We start from the raw sequence: 17,763 nt of genomic DNA, 5'->3' as shown, positions 1-17,763 counted from the left end.
AGAAAATCCTCAAGACAGTGTTGAATAATCAATTCTGTATATACATTATCTAGAAGTATATACTTCCATGAAGGCCCAACTAATGTAATAGCTTACTGTCCTGGTCCTAAATCAAAATGCTAAGTCCCACAAAGAACTTGTGCTGAAGCAAAACACTTTTACTTTGTAAACCACAGTCTAATTTCTACTTTCTTTATCTCACAAGAGGAAAGCAGATGCCAAGGAGGGTGAAAATCTAAAGACACTCTCCCACCAATTGCCACCTTGAAGTTTTAGAGCTCTTATTAAGGACTTGACAAATTTGAGGATGCAAATGAGTACTCCTCTTAAAGCTGCTAGCTCTCCCTCTCCCCCACCAGACTACACCCAGCTGCTGCTTCTTACAGAGTCTGCAGAACATCAGGAGGGCACAGGAGTAAGGCTCCTCAATTGAGACCCTGTGTGGCCTTTTAGAGGGCAAACATGGGCCCTGATTTCAAATCCAGTCATTACTAGGTGGCAAATGTGCACACGGACAGGTCACTTAACTGCTGAACATAAGTATCCTTCTTTATAAAAGGGGCATCATACCTACCTTCCCGAGTTCATTCATCCAACATACTTATTGAGCAGCTACTGTGTACCAAGCACTGGGTATAGAGAGTTAACCACATACAAACGGTTTCTGCCTTAGAAGAGCTTATGTATTTCAGGGGGAAAGAAAAAGCCCAACACAAAAGTAAACAAACAAAAAACCAAGATATCTTTACAGACACTCCTTACATTTTACAGGTGTGAGACAGAATCAGGGATGCCCTTCCTTTGGAACATTCTGAATAAGTAATATTTAAGTGGGATCTGGAGGATGAAAGGAACCAACGGCGGTGGGGTGAAGCAGTATATTCCAAGTAGAGGGAACCCAACCTGCAAAGGCCACGAGGTGGGAACCAGGCTGTAATAACTGCAGGAGCAGAGGGAAGGCCTTGGCCAAGGAACACAATGGTCCAGGGTGAAAGGGGTGGGTAAGGAGTAAGGCCTGTTAAAGATACGGGGTTTATTCTAAGAACTGTGGGGCTCCACCGAAGGGCTTTAATAAGCAGGGGAGTACCTTGGTCCTACTTACCCCTTTTAAAAGTATTCGGTTCCTTACAACTTTGGGTGGAGAATGGTTTGGAGGGAGACAGAAGTCGAAGTGAGGAGGCTCCTGCAAAGACTCGGGGAGCTGCCTGACGGAAGGTGGTGGGGATGGAGTGAACTGAGTGAATTCGGGGTACGTTTGGGCAGTAATGACAGCTGCTAACTTTTCTGTGCGCTTACCTCGGGCCAGGCATCAATCGAAGCGCTTCACCAGGGATTAACTTATTTCACTTGCACAAGAAGTCTATACCAAGTACCACGACTGTTCCCATTTACAGGGAAACTGAGCACAGAAAGGTTCAGTGCCCAGCATGGGGTAAACGCTCACCATGCGCTCGCCATCACCCCTAACAGCCGAGTCCAGCCACCTAACTACGCGGAGAAGCCGGAATAAGAACTGGAGCAGGGGGAGCCCTCACGTCCCCACTCCCGCAGGACTCCGGTTGCAGCACGTGCCGCTCGCGCCTAACAGGTACTGGAGGAAGTCGAGGCCCAGGAGGGGACCTTACCTAGTGTCTACAAGATGCTCCGCTTCCAGTCCCGCCGGGACCTCAGGACTTCGTGGGATACGAGCGGCCCGCGCACCGCAACGGGGCCGGAAGAAACACGAGCGCAGGCCCAGCTCCCGCAGCTTGAGGCTCCGGAGCCCGCAGCCACTCGGGATCCCGCCCCTCCACGGTCCCGGCGCCTGCGCGCAGTTCAAACACTCCCGGCCCCGGCGCGCACTTCGCGGCTGAGCCGCAGCCCCTTCGCCTTCCCCTTCCGGGACGCCCGCCGCTGGGTCCTAAAGACCGCCGGATCCAAGGGGCTGCCTGGAGCTCTCCCAGCAGGAGGCGAAGGGGGGACCTGGTCTCTAGGGTCTCGGCTCACCTCCTGGCCACTTTTCTCAAAAAAGAACACAAAACAAAACAAACACAAACCGGAGAGAGGAAAACAACTGTTATCTCTTTCTCTCTTAGTTAATTAGCAAAACTCATCCCATTTACAGGGCTTCTCGCGAACAGCTTCAGGCTCTCGGGGCTCGAGGCTGGGGTGTGGGGTAGGGGGCGGTGGTTCTAGAGGCCGAGAGAGGACCAGCTGAGCTTCAAGGTGGCTGAAGGCTGAGACCTGTGTCCCAGGAGAAGAGGGCTCGCCTGGGGCGCATAATGTTAAACCTGCTGTAAAATACAAGGTTAAATGAGCTCCCCCCGGAATCGACCTCGAATGCCCGTTTCATGTTTGAAACTTGTGTTATGTCTGAGTGTGCGTGTGCTTTTTAATCTTATTGATTTGCCTGAAGAAAGAGCGGTCTAAGACAAACTTCTTTGCAAAACGGAGACTTCTCCATACTCCTTACCTTTAATAAGGATGTTTGCGATGGAATTTGGGCTCAGTGCTGTTTATATTACTAATTCTCGGAGTTTCTTTCATACCAAGCTCTCCCGGAGGATTGAATAAAGTAACTTGCGTAAATGTCCTTAGGGTTCAGTTGGTTCGTCTGCTTTGTGCCAGGCATCGTGCTACGTGCTGGGGCTACAGGGAGGACAAAACTGACCTCGTGGGGCTGGGACCCAATGCTTGCTGATCAGCACGTGAATGATGGACTTGGCTCGTTTTGTTCGATTCCTCCGATGCTTTGTCCACACTCTTTGTGTCTCCTATAACAGCACACTGTGGTAGATGGCAACTATCAAAAGTAATTTATTGCGAAGTGTGGGGGCAGATACAGAGTCATTGAAGCAGCACCTGGGCAAGCTGGCTCTCCAGCCGCGCGTAAAGAGTTAAGGGGACCGGACCCGGCGTAGCCCAGCGCTGGGGGTGGACCCGACAGCCTCTCCGGCAGAGGCTGTTCCGAGGAAACGTCCTTAAACAAAACCTCTGGCCAATAGAACTGCGGCACCAACGTCAGTGGCTTGCGCACCGTCCAATGGGAGAAGACATTGGAGGTGCAAGGCCGCGTTCAGTTTCGGGAGCGGGAGTGAGTGTGGTGGGTGGTCTGCTGTTCGTCGGGCTCTGACTGCGGAGGTCGCCGGTTTGTCCCGATTTGGTTGTGGCGGAAGAGATGTTCTTCTCCCAGGTCCGGGCCCGGCCAAAGACGTGGGAAGCCAGCCCCTCTGAATACAAGAGATGGGTGGAAGTAGGTGTCTCGGATTTTAACTTGACTCGGGGCTCTCACTCCGTTCCCCCTTCTTGCGTCTTATTGAGTCTCCTTTCAGAGATAAAGACTGGTCTGGCAATGCAAAGTGTCATTATTAATGCCTGAGCCTCGTGCTGCAAGGCTGTGGCTCCCTGTCCTGTGTTCCGGCTAGTTCTAAGTCCCTTCTGTTCTCGGCTACGTAGTCCAATAAGTAACCTGCATCTCTCCTCCCGCCTTTCAGGGCAAGCAAGCCCCTTTGCCTCAGTTTCCTAGTTCCCGGACCGAATTTTGGGCAGAAACTATCACAAAAGTTTAAAGGAATTAATTTGCGTCAGTTTAGCGATTAAGTCAGTCACTGCAACTTTTGAGGGGTAAGTTTAGCCCATAGTTAAGATTTCTTGAGCATTAACAGTAAGATAATGACACTCCATTTCCAAGCCTGCTGGTGGGCAGAATTTTAGGTTTTGGAGGTTCGAATTTAATATAAGCTAGTAAGGAAAATAATAGAACAAATGAAAGGTTTCTGTCTTAATGAAGGTATTTAATGTTCCTTAGGTGTTCAAAGTATGTGATGAAGATAACAAAGGCTATCTAAGCAGAGAGGACTTTAAAGTTGCTGTTGTAATGCTGTTTGGGTACAAGCCTTCCAAGGTACAGCTTTCTTTCAGTGTTTGGGGATGGGGTAGACATTACGAAGCGTTAATGATGAATGGATCCTAATGGTAGAGCGCAGGGGGCTAGCTTAAGATATTTATAAGGTTACTCGCTGCCTTATAAGCAGTTTCAGAGATGTGCCCAGTGCTGACTTTTACTCATTTTTTCTCTAGAACCCAATTTAGGGATGAATTAGAAAGCCATCTCACCAGAGCCCATGAAATAGGAGATGCTAGGAAGGTGTGAAGAGAGAAGGCTGGGAGGGTGGTGTTGGTAACAGGAGGAATCCACAGAGGAAGTGACATGCAGGAGTTTTTTATTATTTAAATTTTTTTCTTTGTTTAAATTATGGAAGTGATACATTGACATAGTAAAAAATTCAAACTGCAGAAAAGTATAAAGTTGAATGTAAACTCAGGTCCCCCCCCAACCCCACTACAGGGTCCCACTTAGGGGTTACCATTACGAAGTTTCTTGTGTATCATTCCAAAATTCCCTTTGCAAGACAAACATATACATGAAATCATAAGTGTCTTTTCTTACTTAACAGTAGCTGAACATAAAAGCACCCACAACCACCACATTAAAAACATAGTTGCATAGTATTCTTATTACCCAGTTTCCTGTTTTTGGTCATTTAGATTTGTTCCCTTATGTTTTCATTCCCACAAACATTGCTGCTGTGGGCAGCCTTTTTATTTTATCTTTATCTGTGCTTGTGGGTGTACATCTGTGGAATAAATTCCTAGAAGTATAAGTTCTGGGCACATCTGAAATGTTGATGGATATTGATCTCCAGGAAAGGTTGCATTAATTCACTAATAATGAGAGTTGAGCTGAATGTCGATGAATCTCCTACTTTAGTAGGGCCAGTTTCCTGTTCCCCCCATCTTTGTGCTGTTACATCACATCCTAGAAATGGGATCCTCCTGTTAAATTGCTGAACTGGAATTAATCCGAGGCAAGATCTTGTCCAGGTTTAAGAAATTCAACTGCAGTCATCACGCAGAGGGAGCCCTCGGGACTCTGCCTGGAATGCCTTCCCTCGTGCCCTTGTTAGACCAAACAGCTGGGCAATCACTTCGACCCATTGTTGCTCATAAGGGGGCTCTGCCGGTCAGATTGCAAGCCCAGCAAAGCCAGGGACCACATGATGTCCCACTTCTCCATCCTTCGTTATGTTTAAATGCATCACAACTTCATGGTAAATATGGTCTATGACCATGTGATTACCCCAGGTGGGTTCAGAGTGGTTCAAGTACTAAACCATGTTTGTTACTGAGTGGCCGATTACAGAGCTCAGAGGAAAAGCCAGGGCTGGCTCCCAGAAATTGCAGCTCTTCTGTTAACCGGCAATCATTTCAGCTGGAATTTTAAAGCAGGTCAGCTAAGCAGACCCAGCCTTTGAAGCATGGTATTTAACCTGCGTTCAGCTGGAAAGATATCTGGTCTCCTGCCTTTATCACCTTTGAGTCTACTTGGTTGGTTTTAATTTCAGAATGTAAGTGAGGAACTTAATGACAGGTACAGGGGTGTGGAAACATGTATGTACACTCCATGAAATATAACCAGTTTTAGCTTTTATTTCCATACCTGGTTGAGGTTTTGGATTGTTATTTTTTAATCTAATGAAATGTTTTATTGACTGCAGGTCACTAATCAGTAAAGAACTGGTGTAGCAAATCACCTATACACTTATCAATCATTTGTACAATGACGTTTTATTAAATAAGTAACACTTAATGTGTACCCTGTATGAAATTTAACAGATTTTTTTCATTTATACTGGGTTGAGGTTTGGGGTTTTGGGTTTTTTTTTTGAGTATTGCATTTGAGTAAATGAAATATTTGCTGAATGCAGGTGATGAAGCAGGTAAAGCACTCATGTAGTAAATCACATGTGCTTTTGCAATTGTTTACACAGTGAAATTATTGTGTTCCTATTTAATAAAGAATATTTGCTAGTTGCTAGAGATAGAAAGATGAATGAAACATCGACCCCACTTTGACATTGTTTACAGTTCAGTGTAGAGAGACTTACTGAGAGAAGAATGGAAAGTGAAGGGGCAAGGAGGAGGGTCTGAGTCTGGTGACCGTGGAGTCTGGTGACAACTGTAATAGGAGTCCGAGCGTCCTGTAGACTAGAGGAGCTAGGCAGACCTCCGATAGGGAGTGTCTGGGAGCACTTCCTGGTGGCAGAGAAGTTATGCCCTTATGACCAATTGGATATGGGGGCGGTAGGAGAGTGGGGTGACTCCAGGACTGAAGCAACTGTGATGCCACCAAGTAAGAAAATTTGGGAACAGGTTTCAGTGGAAAGTCAGTGAGTTCTGGTGGGGGCGCATTAAGTTTGAGGGGGCCATCAGCATGCCAAGCGCATTCACTCATTAGATACCGTGCTGGTGCTGGGGTATGGCAGTGAAGATCTGCTCTCAGGCTGGGCTTCCTCTCTTCCATTCGGGAATCTGAAACGGGGTAGAGGGGGGGAGGCGAGGGCTGCAGGTAGACTGGGCACTCCTCAGCTCGCAGATGGGAGCTCAACACAGGAGACTGGGTGGCATTGCCCAAGGAGAGTACACGGAGAGGGATGGGCAGTGGTCTGAGGGCAGAAGACTAGGGAGCACCACCACTTAAGGGGAGGTAGGGGACACCCTGAAGAAGATGCAGTAGGGACCCTCTGGGGGAGGCAGGAGGAAACAGGAAGTGCTGGGCCTGGAACCCAAGGTAGAGAAACTAAGTCAGGTGCTGTCAAGGTTATAATTCCATGATGTCTACACTGTATTGTAATATTTAGTGAAAGCAGCTCCCCAAACTTTATATACAGTGTGTGATCAAATTTGTTTAAAATGCATAGACAAAAAAATTAGGCCAAAGTGTTAATAGTTTTCATTGGATGCCTGATTTTAAAAATTGTCTTCATACTTTTTTATATTTTTCAAGTTTTCAAAATCACGTTACTTTTATAATCGGGGGAAGACAACCATGTGGCCCATTGTAACAATTTATGTACTTGTCTAAAACAGAAAGGTCACCTTTTAGGTTATGCTGCATTTGGGACAGCCGAGGTGATTTTACGTGCTTACACTGTTTTGGTCAATGGAGTAGAGTTTTGGGGTCGTTAGAGCCTGTAGTAGATTGGCTTCTGGTATCTTACAGATACTGATGAAAGAGTGAAGTGACTGTCATAGCTGTCCTGTGACATCGTGTGTCTGCAGGGCCCAACAAAGTTGGTTTCTCTTAAAATACATCTCTTCCTCAGGAATTAAGGACTTGCACTGTGAAGAAATTTGATGACATTTTATGCCCTATTCTTCTTTTCTAGATAGAAGCCAATGCTGTGATGTCTTCAGTAAATCCAGACACTTCCGGTAATTAATAGAATTAATATTAACTTTTTTGTATCCTTATTTAGACATCCATGAAAGTAAAACTAAGAGTAAATATAGAGACTATAAAGCATTGTGTTTAAGCACATCTTTGTTCTGTTTCAAAGAAAGAAGTTTTGGTTCTTTTACTTTTGATCAATTCATGTGTTCATAAGTATATGTTTATTGTAGGAAAATTTTAAACCATTAAAAAGCATAAAGAAAAGCAATCTTGCTTATAATTGCAATATCCAGTGGCAGATCTGGGTTTCCTGACGTGAGCAGCTCAAGTGGCACTTGCTGAAATGGGAAGACTGGGAAGAAGATTTGGGGTTTGGGGAGACCACGAGTTGAGTTTTGAGAAGATTCAAGCCATGAGGTGAAGGCGCTTGGTCTGTATGAATGCGGAGTTCAGAGCAAAGCTGTGGGCGGAGGAAACAAATTGGGGAGTCTTCAGCGTGGACCTGGTGTTTGAAGCCATGGGAATGGATGAGACCTCCTCGCGAGACAGAGGGGACTGAGAACCTTAGGAACTGTAACCGTCAGAAGTCAGGTGGAGGAGGAGGAAATGGAAAAGGAGAGTTTGGAGGGGCAGAGGGGCAGGACTGGAAAATCAAGAGTGTTGGATCCAAAGGCAAGAGAAGTGGGTGCGGTCCGCACTATCGAATGCAGTGGAAGAGTCAGTAGCATAAGAACTGAAGAGGATCCATCGGTATTGGCAGCCTGGGGGGCGTTTGGGGACTTGAGCGAGAGCAGTGTCTGTGAGGAATGATGACAGAGGCCAGGCCAGAGAGGGTCCAAGGTAGACAGAAAGTGAGAAAGTGTGACAAGGCTTTCACTAGGACCTTAGTGGCTGTGGATCAACAGCAGTATTTGCTTTTATTTATTTATTTCATAAAGAAGATGTTTCTCAGCTATTAGTAGAATGATTTAGAGAAGAGGGGAAAGGAAGATGAGAGCGAGAAAGATGAGTGCCTGTTGTTTGAGGAGACAGGGTCCAGAGCATGCGGGATTGGCTTTCTAAACGTTACTTTTTAAAGAAATAATTTAAAATGGTATAGAGAATAGTTGTATACCCTTTGCCCAGATTCACTTACTGTTAACATTGTACCCCATTTGCCTTCTCATTTGCACTTCCTGTCACCCTGCCCTCTCTTGCCGTGCTGTACATAAGCACAGCACACTCCACGACTTCATACATTTATATCGATACTATATTTTAAAGTGTATTTTATTGATTATGCTATTACAGTTGTCCCAATTTTCTCCTTTTGTCCCCCTCTATCCAGTAACCCCCTTCCTTCCAGCGATCCCTCCCCCCACGTTAGTTCATGTCCATGGGTCATGCATATGAGTTCTTTGGTTTCTCTATTTCCTGTACTATTCTTAACAACTCCCCATCTGTTCTGTATCTACCAATTATGCTTCTTAATCCCTGTACCTTTTCCTCCATGTCCCCCTTTCCCCTCCCAGCTGATAACCCTCCAGAAGATCTCCGTATCTATGATTCTGTTCCTGTTCTGGTTGTTTGCTTAGTTTATTTTTGTTTTTTAGATCCAGTTCTTGATAGTTGTGTGTTTGTTGCCATTTTATTGTTCACAGTTTTGATTTTTTTTCTTAGATAAGTCCCTTTAACATTTCATATAATAATGTTTTGGTGATGATGAACTCCTTTAGCTTTACCTTGTCTGGGAATCTCTCTATCTGCCCTTTGATTCTAAGTGATAGCTTTGCTGGGTAGAGCAATCTTGGCTGTAGGTCCCTGCTTTTCATGACTTTGAATATTTCTTGCCAATCCTTTCTAGCTTGCGAAGTTTTTTTTGAGAAATCAGCTGACAGTCTTATGGGAACTCCCCTGTAGGTAACTAACTGCTTTTCTCACGCTGCTTTTACGATATTTCTTTATCTTTAACCCTTGGCGTTTTAATTATGGTGTGTTGTGGAGTGGGCCTCTTTGCATCCATCTTGTTTGGGACTTCCTATGCTTCCTGGACTTGCATGTGTATTTCCTTCACCAAATTAGGGAAGTTTTCTTCCATTATTTTATTCAAATAGATTTTCAATTTCTTGCTCTTTCCCCCCCCCTTCTGGCACCTCTATGATGTGAATGTTGGAACGCTTGAAGTTGTCCCAGAGGCTGCTTACACTATCCTCGGTTTTTTGGAGTCTTTTTTCTTCATGTTGTTCTGCTTGGTTGTTTTTTGCTTCCTTATGTTCCAGATCATCGATACGATTCTTGACTTCATCAATTCTACTGTTGTTTCCTTGTAAATTGTTCTTCATTGCAATTGGTGTATCCTTTTTTTCTGACTGGATCTTTTTAGTGCAGTTGAGGTCCTCACTAAGTTCCTTGAGCATGCTTATAACCAGTGTTTTGAACTCTGCATCTGATAGATTGCTTATCTCCATTTTATTTAGCTCTTTTTCTGGAGTTTTGATCTGTTCTTTCCTTTGGGCCATGTTTCTTTGTCTCCTCGTTTTGGCAGCCTCCCTGTGTTAGTTTCTATGTATTAGGTAGAGCTGCTTTGACCTTGTATCTTGGTAGTGTGGCCTAATGTAGTAGGTGTCCTGTAGGGTCCAGTGGCACAGCCTCCCCTATCACCCAAGTGGGGTACTCAAGGTACACCCTTTGTGTGGGCTCAGAATACCCTACTCTTATAGTTGAGCCTTGGTTGCTGTTGGCAGATCAATGGGAGGGATTTCCCCAGGCCAGTCAGCTGCAAGGACTGGCTGTGACCACTTAACCACCACCCTGTGCCCTCTGTAGAGGACCAGGGGCAGGGTGGTGGTGCTCCAACTTGTCTGTAGTTGTCCACTGGGTGCACTGGCCCTGGGTTTTCCCAGGTGGTGCAGGTCAAGATCAGCCTGCACCTGTGTTTTTCCTGGGGCCAATCTGCCCAAGTTATAAGGCAATCTGAGATGGCTGTTACTTGTGCTGGGCTTGGAGATTTCCAGGTGAAGCCAAGCTGTGAATCTAGGCTGCTAGTTCCGGGCCTGGGCCTCACTGAGGCCAACTGCTGCTCATTTGAGAGGATTTAGGAAGTTGTGAAGCCTGAGTCAAGACCAGCCATTCATATGGAAAAGCTACCTTAAACAACAGTGTTAGCCAGGTTGATGGAGTCTCAGATAAGGCACCCACATTCTGGCTCTGGGGCTCTGTCAGGGGAGGGCTCAGAAAAAGGACGATGGCCTCTATCTGCCTTTCTTTCTGGGCGAGGGCTGTCCCCCAGCTCTCACCTTCATGCTAGACACTTCACTTCCTCCCTGTATGCCACTGGTATCTTTCAAGCTGCTACCCTAGTGCTAGAGCTCATAGAAAGTGAGTCTGAGGAAGTCCATATGTGAGTTCTTTAAGAGGAGCTGCTTGGGGCTCCAGAAGTGTCTTCCACTGACTCAGTCCCCACTAGTTTCTGCAGCCAGAAGTTATGGGGACTTACCTTCCTGGCTGTGGTACACAGGGCTGCGGTGGTGGAGGGGGGAGGGGGCGCTGGTATGGGGCTGGGACTCCTTGCTCCCGAGATTTCCCTCCTGAATTTTCATCCACCACACGTGGATGTGGGACCAGCCTGTTCTGTGTCTCTGCCTCTCCTACCAGTCTGGGTGGATGTGGATTCTTTAATTACATAGTTGTTGGACTTCCATTCAACTCTATTTCTGACGGTTCTGAGTGATGTTTATTCTATAGTTCGCTGTAATTTTGGTGTGGTTGTGCAGGAGGCAAGCTTTATTTACCTATGCCTCCATCTTAATCCGAACATGAATGTTAAAATATATTTCAAAAGGTTATAGGGTATATTAGTCATCTGAGAAACTCAGGGAAGATTGGGTTTGAGAGATGAGATCAAAATGTAGGTGCTTAATACCTTCCTTGAAGTGACTGTGAAAGGGATCTCCTTCGTACAAGCTTCTAGTCCTTTCCCTTCCTTTTCTGGTCTTAATGTCAACGTCAAATTGACTTTCTCAAAGCACCACTTCACGTTTTAAAGGGATAGATGTACAGCCAGGGTACTGACTCTCTAACTAGCTTCAATTTGTGTTCACTTGAAAGGGAAGACTCAAGACCACAAACATTCAAGAGGAAAATAGCCATCCCAGCAGGAAATCGCTGCTGAACTCTGATTACTGCTAACATAATTTTTTTCTTTTAGAACTTTCCAATACTGAGCCAATTTCAGGAGGCCATTGGCTCCCTCTTTTCTCCTTTTCAGTGACATAAGTCATATTGAAATGTCCTTTTTCTTGAGGAAAGAGGGTTTATGCACAGATTAAATGTTTTCCCAAATATATGATCTCTCTCATTAATGTGTTGATCTTGAAGAAAAGCTGAAATGTTGGCCTTGACTTTCTGGGAGCTGTTTACTCAGGTGGTCAACTTTCCAGGGTTCTTCTCGGTGGCTGTGACTCAGGAATTCCCCTGCTAGCTATGGCTCTTCTTCCATCCAGACAAGGTTGGGCCACGTCCTCGCACGCCACCCCCTGGGCTCTCTGTGCAGTGCCCAGTTGCTGCCCAGCTTCCTGGGGGAGGCCCACACTGACATCCCGGAGTGACCATGGCTTGGCAGAGTCCTGGCCATGCACACATCACACAGAGCCTAAACCGGGGTGCCCAGATCCTGCTTTCCGAGAGCTTCTGGTCTCCCCGAACATGGGTCATTTCTGCAGAGGTTCCTTGTGAAGTCAGGAGTGAAGAGTTGCATTAAAGCTATTGGAAATAAGAGTAGAATGCCTGCCGGAAAGTCATACTGGAAGAGTCTGGGGGCAGCCAGAATGAGGAGCGAAACGGTGCCGAAAACCTTTTTAGTGCTTATAACAAGCACCAGGAACTAGGAATTTCATTAGTGGGTGAAAAAAAATCACGCCAGTTGTTTCAAGAAGCAGCAGGTTGCTGTTGGGGTTGGTTCCAGTGTGCACTGTTGTTGATTTCATCACACCCCTTGTTCTCTGTGATGCAGTTCATACCTCCTCTAGGTACAGAGAGCGAAAGAAGTTTGCAACTAGAAGAAACCTAGAAATCTGTCCTTTGTTCCCTATGTTAAAATGAGGAAATTGGATTCCACAGAGGAATAGTAAACTATTAATCCTGGCATTTGATGGTTCTTTAAGGTTTACACATACTTTTCCATGTGTTGCAGTGTTTATTATTATTATTATTATAGATGTTACACCTATGGTTTCCTGTGCCTACCGCGCCCAGACTCTCTGATGAGTGCTACTCATGGATTGTTAAATTGAAGGCAACTGCTCTGTGATATGAGGATTGTACCCATTTTGTAAGTTTAAAAAAAATCCTGAAGCTTAGGTTAAATTGTTTGCCCAGGGTGGCACAGTTGGCCAGTAAGTAGCAGGCCACCGTGGTCTGACCTCCAAGCTCACCCTGTCAACCATTCAATAAACCATCCCCCTGATTTTAACAGTGTGAGAGTCTGATTAGTCCGTTCTTGCCGTGGACTTGAGGCCAGTGTTCATTCCCTTAGGAACTTAACTAGTGAGCTGAAGCCAGGAGTGGGTCCGTACACAAAAGGCAGGGTCTGTGTACTTGGTAGATGCTGACGTCTGATTTGGTTCAGTCTGCTCAGTGTCCTGCGCAAATAGGAAACCACAACAGGTATAGCGATCCACCGGATAGAAACTCTTCTGGAGAGACACTGTTTTCCCTGATGCGGGGTGTTTCTCCTGCAGTGTCTGATGACTGGCCATGGATGTCCACAAAACGGTTCAATAGATCCATTAGTGAATTTTGTACGGCTGTTTCTCAAAATTTCTCCCCTGTAGGCCAGGGGTCCAGTGCCAGGCACGTCTGTGCAGTTCCACGAGGGGCAGAGACCACATATGGTCTCAGATCATTGGACTTCATGGTGGGAGACATTGTAGAGCATTTCGTATAGAAAACAACAGCTGAGAAGGGCACGGACATTGCCCCACGGAGCTCTCCCACAGCTGCCTCTGTGTTAGCCCAGATCCGCATGAAATGTGCCTGAAGGAAAAAGCCAGAGCAAAGCACATCAGAATTTTGCCCTAACTGGGTAATTAGATTGATGGTTCCCCACCCCCCTGCTTTCTGTTTCCTTGCATTATTGCTTTTTTAGAACAGTGAACATATTTTACTTTGATGCTTAAAAAAGAAAAAAAGCTTTCTAGGAACTCGTAACCTTTAACTTTGAATGATGGGAAAATCAAAGAGGTCGATGCATCATAACAGAGATTGCGGACTGTTGGGCTCAGCCGTGCTACCCGGCGTCAGTTCGATCCACAAGCAGTCTGTGGATACTGAGGTGAGCGGCCAGCTGGCTCGTGTGCTTCTGTTTCTCACTGTCTTGTCGGATTTGTTTTGAGCCAGGTAGTTTACTCTTAAATATATTCTTGGCCTAAATTTACATTTCCATTTTCTAGTCTTTTAAGTTAAACAGCCAAGGCCACGGTGTATCCAGCATAACTAGGTTTTGTTTGACCACAGATTTCAATTGACTTCTTAGTTCTTTTCTATAATCAGGAAACTGCATACATATTGAGGTTACCTTTTCTTGGAATCATAATCCTAGGACGATTTTGTGGTATCACCCACAGATCAAATCAATAAAAAATTAGTTTATTTACCCACTTAGAGGATGCTTAGTGCATTGTAGGGGTAGGAGAAAAAAAGAGACACTGACCTAAAGACATGTAAAAAAAATAAAATATGGGTGAGGAGAGATGAAAGAAGTATTGTCACTTCTTTTATGGCCAAATGTCACATCTGTACTAGAGACAGGGAAACCTAAGAATGTAGAGGAAGCCAACGCTGCCTTCCTGAGCAGGCGTGGGCTGGAGCCAAAGTAGGAAGGACGGGTGGGATTGGGAAGGGTGCAGAAGCAAAGAGGAGAGCATAGTCAGAGAATGACTGTGGTGCCGACTCCCGCTGCGAGCTTGCCCTCCGGCTCCTGGTGCTCGCTCTCTGTACCTGCCACCCGTGCCCGGTGGCTGTGGAACTCGGTGCGAAGTCAGACTTATCCCCCACACTCCAGGGCCATCAACATGTTGCATGTCACGTTGACTTTACCGAGGCATTTTGTATGGTACAGAGAAAGGGCTTTACCAGCAGGCTGTGGAAAGGCCAGGTTAGCACATTCTCCACTGTGGGGTTCTTCCTGAATTACCCACACCCCCCTGCTTTGGGAGTTTCTCACAGACCCTCTTCCTCCACTCTGTCCAACCTCCGGGCTGAAGTATCTTCTCCTAGGTCCCTGTCCCTCATTTTACATTTTCCCTTCCTCCCTGTCCCTCTCAGATTTGCATACCTAAAGCTCTCAGCTGTCATACTGTTGATAATGAACCGGAAACATTGGGATCCACCCTCCTTGGAATATTTTTACCTGCTGCACGAGCAAGGAGTGTAGAGCACTTGTTCATGAATTGTGTTTAGCAGAGTAGGCTGCCCTGGTAGAAGTTGGGGGCTGGGAAGGGGGATAAGGGCCAGTTTGCCTGGAAGGAATCCTGCAGCTTTAAATTCCAGAATAAGGTGTCAGGACTTTGCACTATTAACACCAAGGAAGCATTGAAGGTTTATGAGCAGGAGATACACATAATATTTGATAGAACTAAGGTTTTATTGGTCCAGAGTTCTCTATTGGACTCTAACCTGTTTTACTCTTTCTTTTCAATTTCCACCCAAAACTATAGTAAAACTTGATTTCTCCCATTAAGGATTATTCTTTTCTCTTTGGTTCCCTTACTCCTATGCAAGAAGCTGAAAGAAAATATTAGTCCTCTGGAGGTACTTACTCATGTTACCGCGACAGCTCCACATCATTGATGCTACTTGCACGTTCTGTCCTTACTATGCATACGTATATTTTAAAAGATGAAAATTTATTTTTTTTTAAAGATGTCATTCATTTATCTTTCAGGAGAGGGGAAGGGAGGGAGAGAAACATCCATGTGTGAGAGAAACATCTATCAGTTGCCACGCACGCCCCCTACTGGGGACCTGGCCCGCAACCCAGGTTTGTGCCCTGACTGGGAATCAAACCAGTGACCTTTCAGTTTTCAGGCCTGTGCTCAATCCACTGAGCCACACCAGCCAGTGCTGTCCTTACTATGTTTTTATGTGAACACATTTTATCCTTTTTCCCCCTTATGGCCTCCAGAAGTCATAACCTGAATTCTATTTCTCAAAGTAGAGAAGGCTTGCATTATACCTGTTAGGAGGCTACTCAAGCCTTTTAAACCTGCATTTTCAGGCATTCTTCAACCCCTAGAAAAATTAATATGTGGCATTATGAACGTAAACTCTTCCCCTTTCTACTAAATCTAAGGCCAGACTTACCGTCTAAATAAGCTGGCATTTTTATTGTTTTCTCTCTTACTCTCCCCAGGTTTATTGTGGTTTCTAATTCAGACTCACTGTCATAACTGGACCAGAGCTTCATTTTCAAGAGGATTTCTCTGTGTGCACGGGCCCTGAAGCTTAGACCTGTGAACTACAAATAATATATACATAATGAAACTTTCCAGGAAAATACTTACATAGTTTTATTGGACTTTTTGAATATATCCACCCCGTAGTGAAAGATGATTACCCTCCTAGGAAACTGTATTAAAAAAAAAATAGAAAAGATGACATTTCCTTGTCTGTCTCTTCATATAACATATCTATACCACATGCATTAAGTAGTGTGGGAAGTATATGGAGTGTATTCATTACAGAACATGAAAAGGGCCCGTTTTGCCAAGAGTGGTTTATGAAATTGAAGGAAATGTTTTCAGTGACATGGAAAGTGCAGAGACCAGCCGTCTCGAAGGATTTGTAGAGATCGTTGGTCCCTGTGGTCTTTAAGGCGTGATCTTCAGACCTGGGTCCTGTGGGGGCACTTCCGGGATCTCTGCTTGCCAGGGAATGGTGGGGAGCCCACCTCGCTCTGAACCTAACAGCTCTGTGTTCATCCCCTCTACACACTGAGCTTTCCTACAGCTAAAAAAAAGAAAAAGTCGCAAACTACTGATAGAATCCAGCTGCCTAGGTGATTTCGGAACTCCTTCTGCAGGCAGAGTAGTGAGAAGCTCAGATAAACGCATGGATCTGTGGCCCCTGACATTGTTAGGATCCTCAACGTGTGACTACCTGCAAGTGTGTTTAGGTAACTGATCAGTGAGACGTGTGCGTGGAAGACCCAATAGTGCATTTGAAGTGAGACTGCTTCGGACCTATTCTTTCCCTCTAGGGGTGGGCACTGGTAATGCAGGTCTCGTTGTGTTTGTAATCTGATGGCAACAGAATCAGGAAAGTCTTTGTGCAGTGGTAGTTTTAGGCTTGAATATTGTAACAGCAGGTGGAGCTAGTGGGAGGACCTCTATTTCTTGGCCATTTAAAGAGCAGCAGAACGCATAAGGCTTACATTCATGAGCTTGCACTTCAGAGCTGCAGGAATAGCAAACCACCACGCAGTGGCTTTGAAAGTGATCTTAACTACTACAGTGCGAGAGCCAAGCTGATGCAAAGTTCTGGGTCCTTTTTAGAGAAGGGGTTTGCCTTTGGATATGTGTTGCCATGGAAGATTAAAACAAGTGAAGGGGGGGCAGTGGGGGAGTGTTGACATGGTTTAATATTACTTGATGACCTCTAGAGTATTGACTTCAAAAAATAAGGTGAAATAAGGATCCTGTGGGAAAATAGTGCCAATGAACTTGATTACGTATACAGAGTTATTTGTGTTGTTAGATTGTTTCTCTCTTTAAGTGGTGACAACCATGCAGTTGAAATCCACATTTTCAGCTAAAAAAAGCTAGAGAACATCTGCTTTTTATCCGACAAGATTATGAAATGAAACCTGGCTACTTTATAGCTCCAAATACCAATGAGTTTTCTGAATATGTAATTTAAAAGGTATCACTACTCATGTATTTTTTTTCCTTGTGAATCACGCAATGAACCAGGAAATTGTGCTTTCCCCCCCTTATCATTCCCCTAAATCAGATGCAATGATAAGAGCAAATATAAGGCATGCATTTCCTTTCCTCTGAATTTTGTTTATTTATTTTTTACTGTATCATATGCATTTAGAAATTGGGGTCTCTGAAATGATGGTTGATTTTGCTGGCTATGTCAATAAAAAGAGACCTACTTTTTGGCGTTTGTTTACAAAGTTATAAGATCATTTCAAACAGAGTTTAATGCTTTTGCTGAAAACTAGAAATAATATCTTCCTATTATTTTATTATTCACAAACATTAATGAGTGCCTACTTCATGCAAGGTGTCATGCTAAGCACTGGGGATAGAATTTTGAACAGTAAGCAGTGCTTTCCCTTAGCGTGTCTTAGGCAAATGTGTGGCCAAATAATTACCATAGGACCCAACAGAGTCTATGACTGTGCTACAAACAGAGTCACAGAAAAGGGACTCGGGGGAGAGAAATCAGGGTAGCTTTCAAAGAGGAGGTCAGGGCCTCGTTGCATCTGGAGGGAGATATATTGGCTTGGCCAAAAGTTCAGTTCATTTAGTTTTTTCCCTAGGCTTAACTGCCTTTAAACTTCATTC

General features: G+C 45.0%; 2 protein-coding genes across 7 annotated transcripts in view; one reads left to right on the top strand and one right to left on the bottom strand.

Moving 5' to 3' along the window:
- Positions 1 to 1,858, bottom strand: part of TDP1 (tyrosyl-DNA phosphodiesterase 1) — a 60,342-nt gene extending 58,484 nt beyond the window's left edge. For all 3 annotated transcript variants that reach the window (XR_008427370.1, XM_045201864.2, XM_024568331.3), the window contains exon 1: positions 1,626 to 1,858. The gene's annotated coding sequence lies outside the window, so the exon portion shown is untranslated. The remainder of the gene's footprint in view (positions 1 to 1,625) is intronic.
- A 1,091-nt stretch (positions 1,859 to 2,949) lies between these two features.
- EFCAB11 (EF-hand calcium binding domain 11) overlaps positions 2,950 to 17,763 on the top strand; it is a 120,301-nt gene continuing 105,487 nt past the window's right edge. The window contains exons 1-3 of one of the 4 annotated variants that reach the window (XM_045201818.3): positions 2,955 to 3,232; positions 3,788 to 3,883; positions 7,209 to 7,254. In XM_045201818.3, coding sequence (XP_045057753.1) covers positions 3,158 to 3,232; positions 3,788 to 3,883; positions 7,209 to 7,254 — 217 coding nt within the window. In that variant the 5' untranslated portion in view covers positions 2,955 to 3,157. Of the gene's footprint in view, positions 3,233 to 3,787; positions 3,884 to 7,208; positions 7,255 to 17,763 lie in introns of all 4 variants that reach the window. The other 3 variants (XM_045201819.3, XM_024567983.4, XM_045201820.2) reach the window with 3 other exon arrangements.

This window comes from Desmodus rotundus, chromosome 7 (genome assembly GCF_022682495.2).
Source record: "Desmodus rotundus isolate HL8 chromosome 7, HLdesRot8A.1, whole genome shotgun sequence".
Taxonomy (NCBI): domain Eukaryota; kingdom Metazoa; phylum Chordata; class Mammalia; order Chiroptera; family Phyllostomidae; genus Desmodus; species Desmodus rotundus.
The sequence above is the reverse complement of the archived record's forward strand: the minus strand, read 5'-3'. Positions and strand labels throughout refer to the sequence as shown.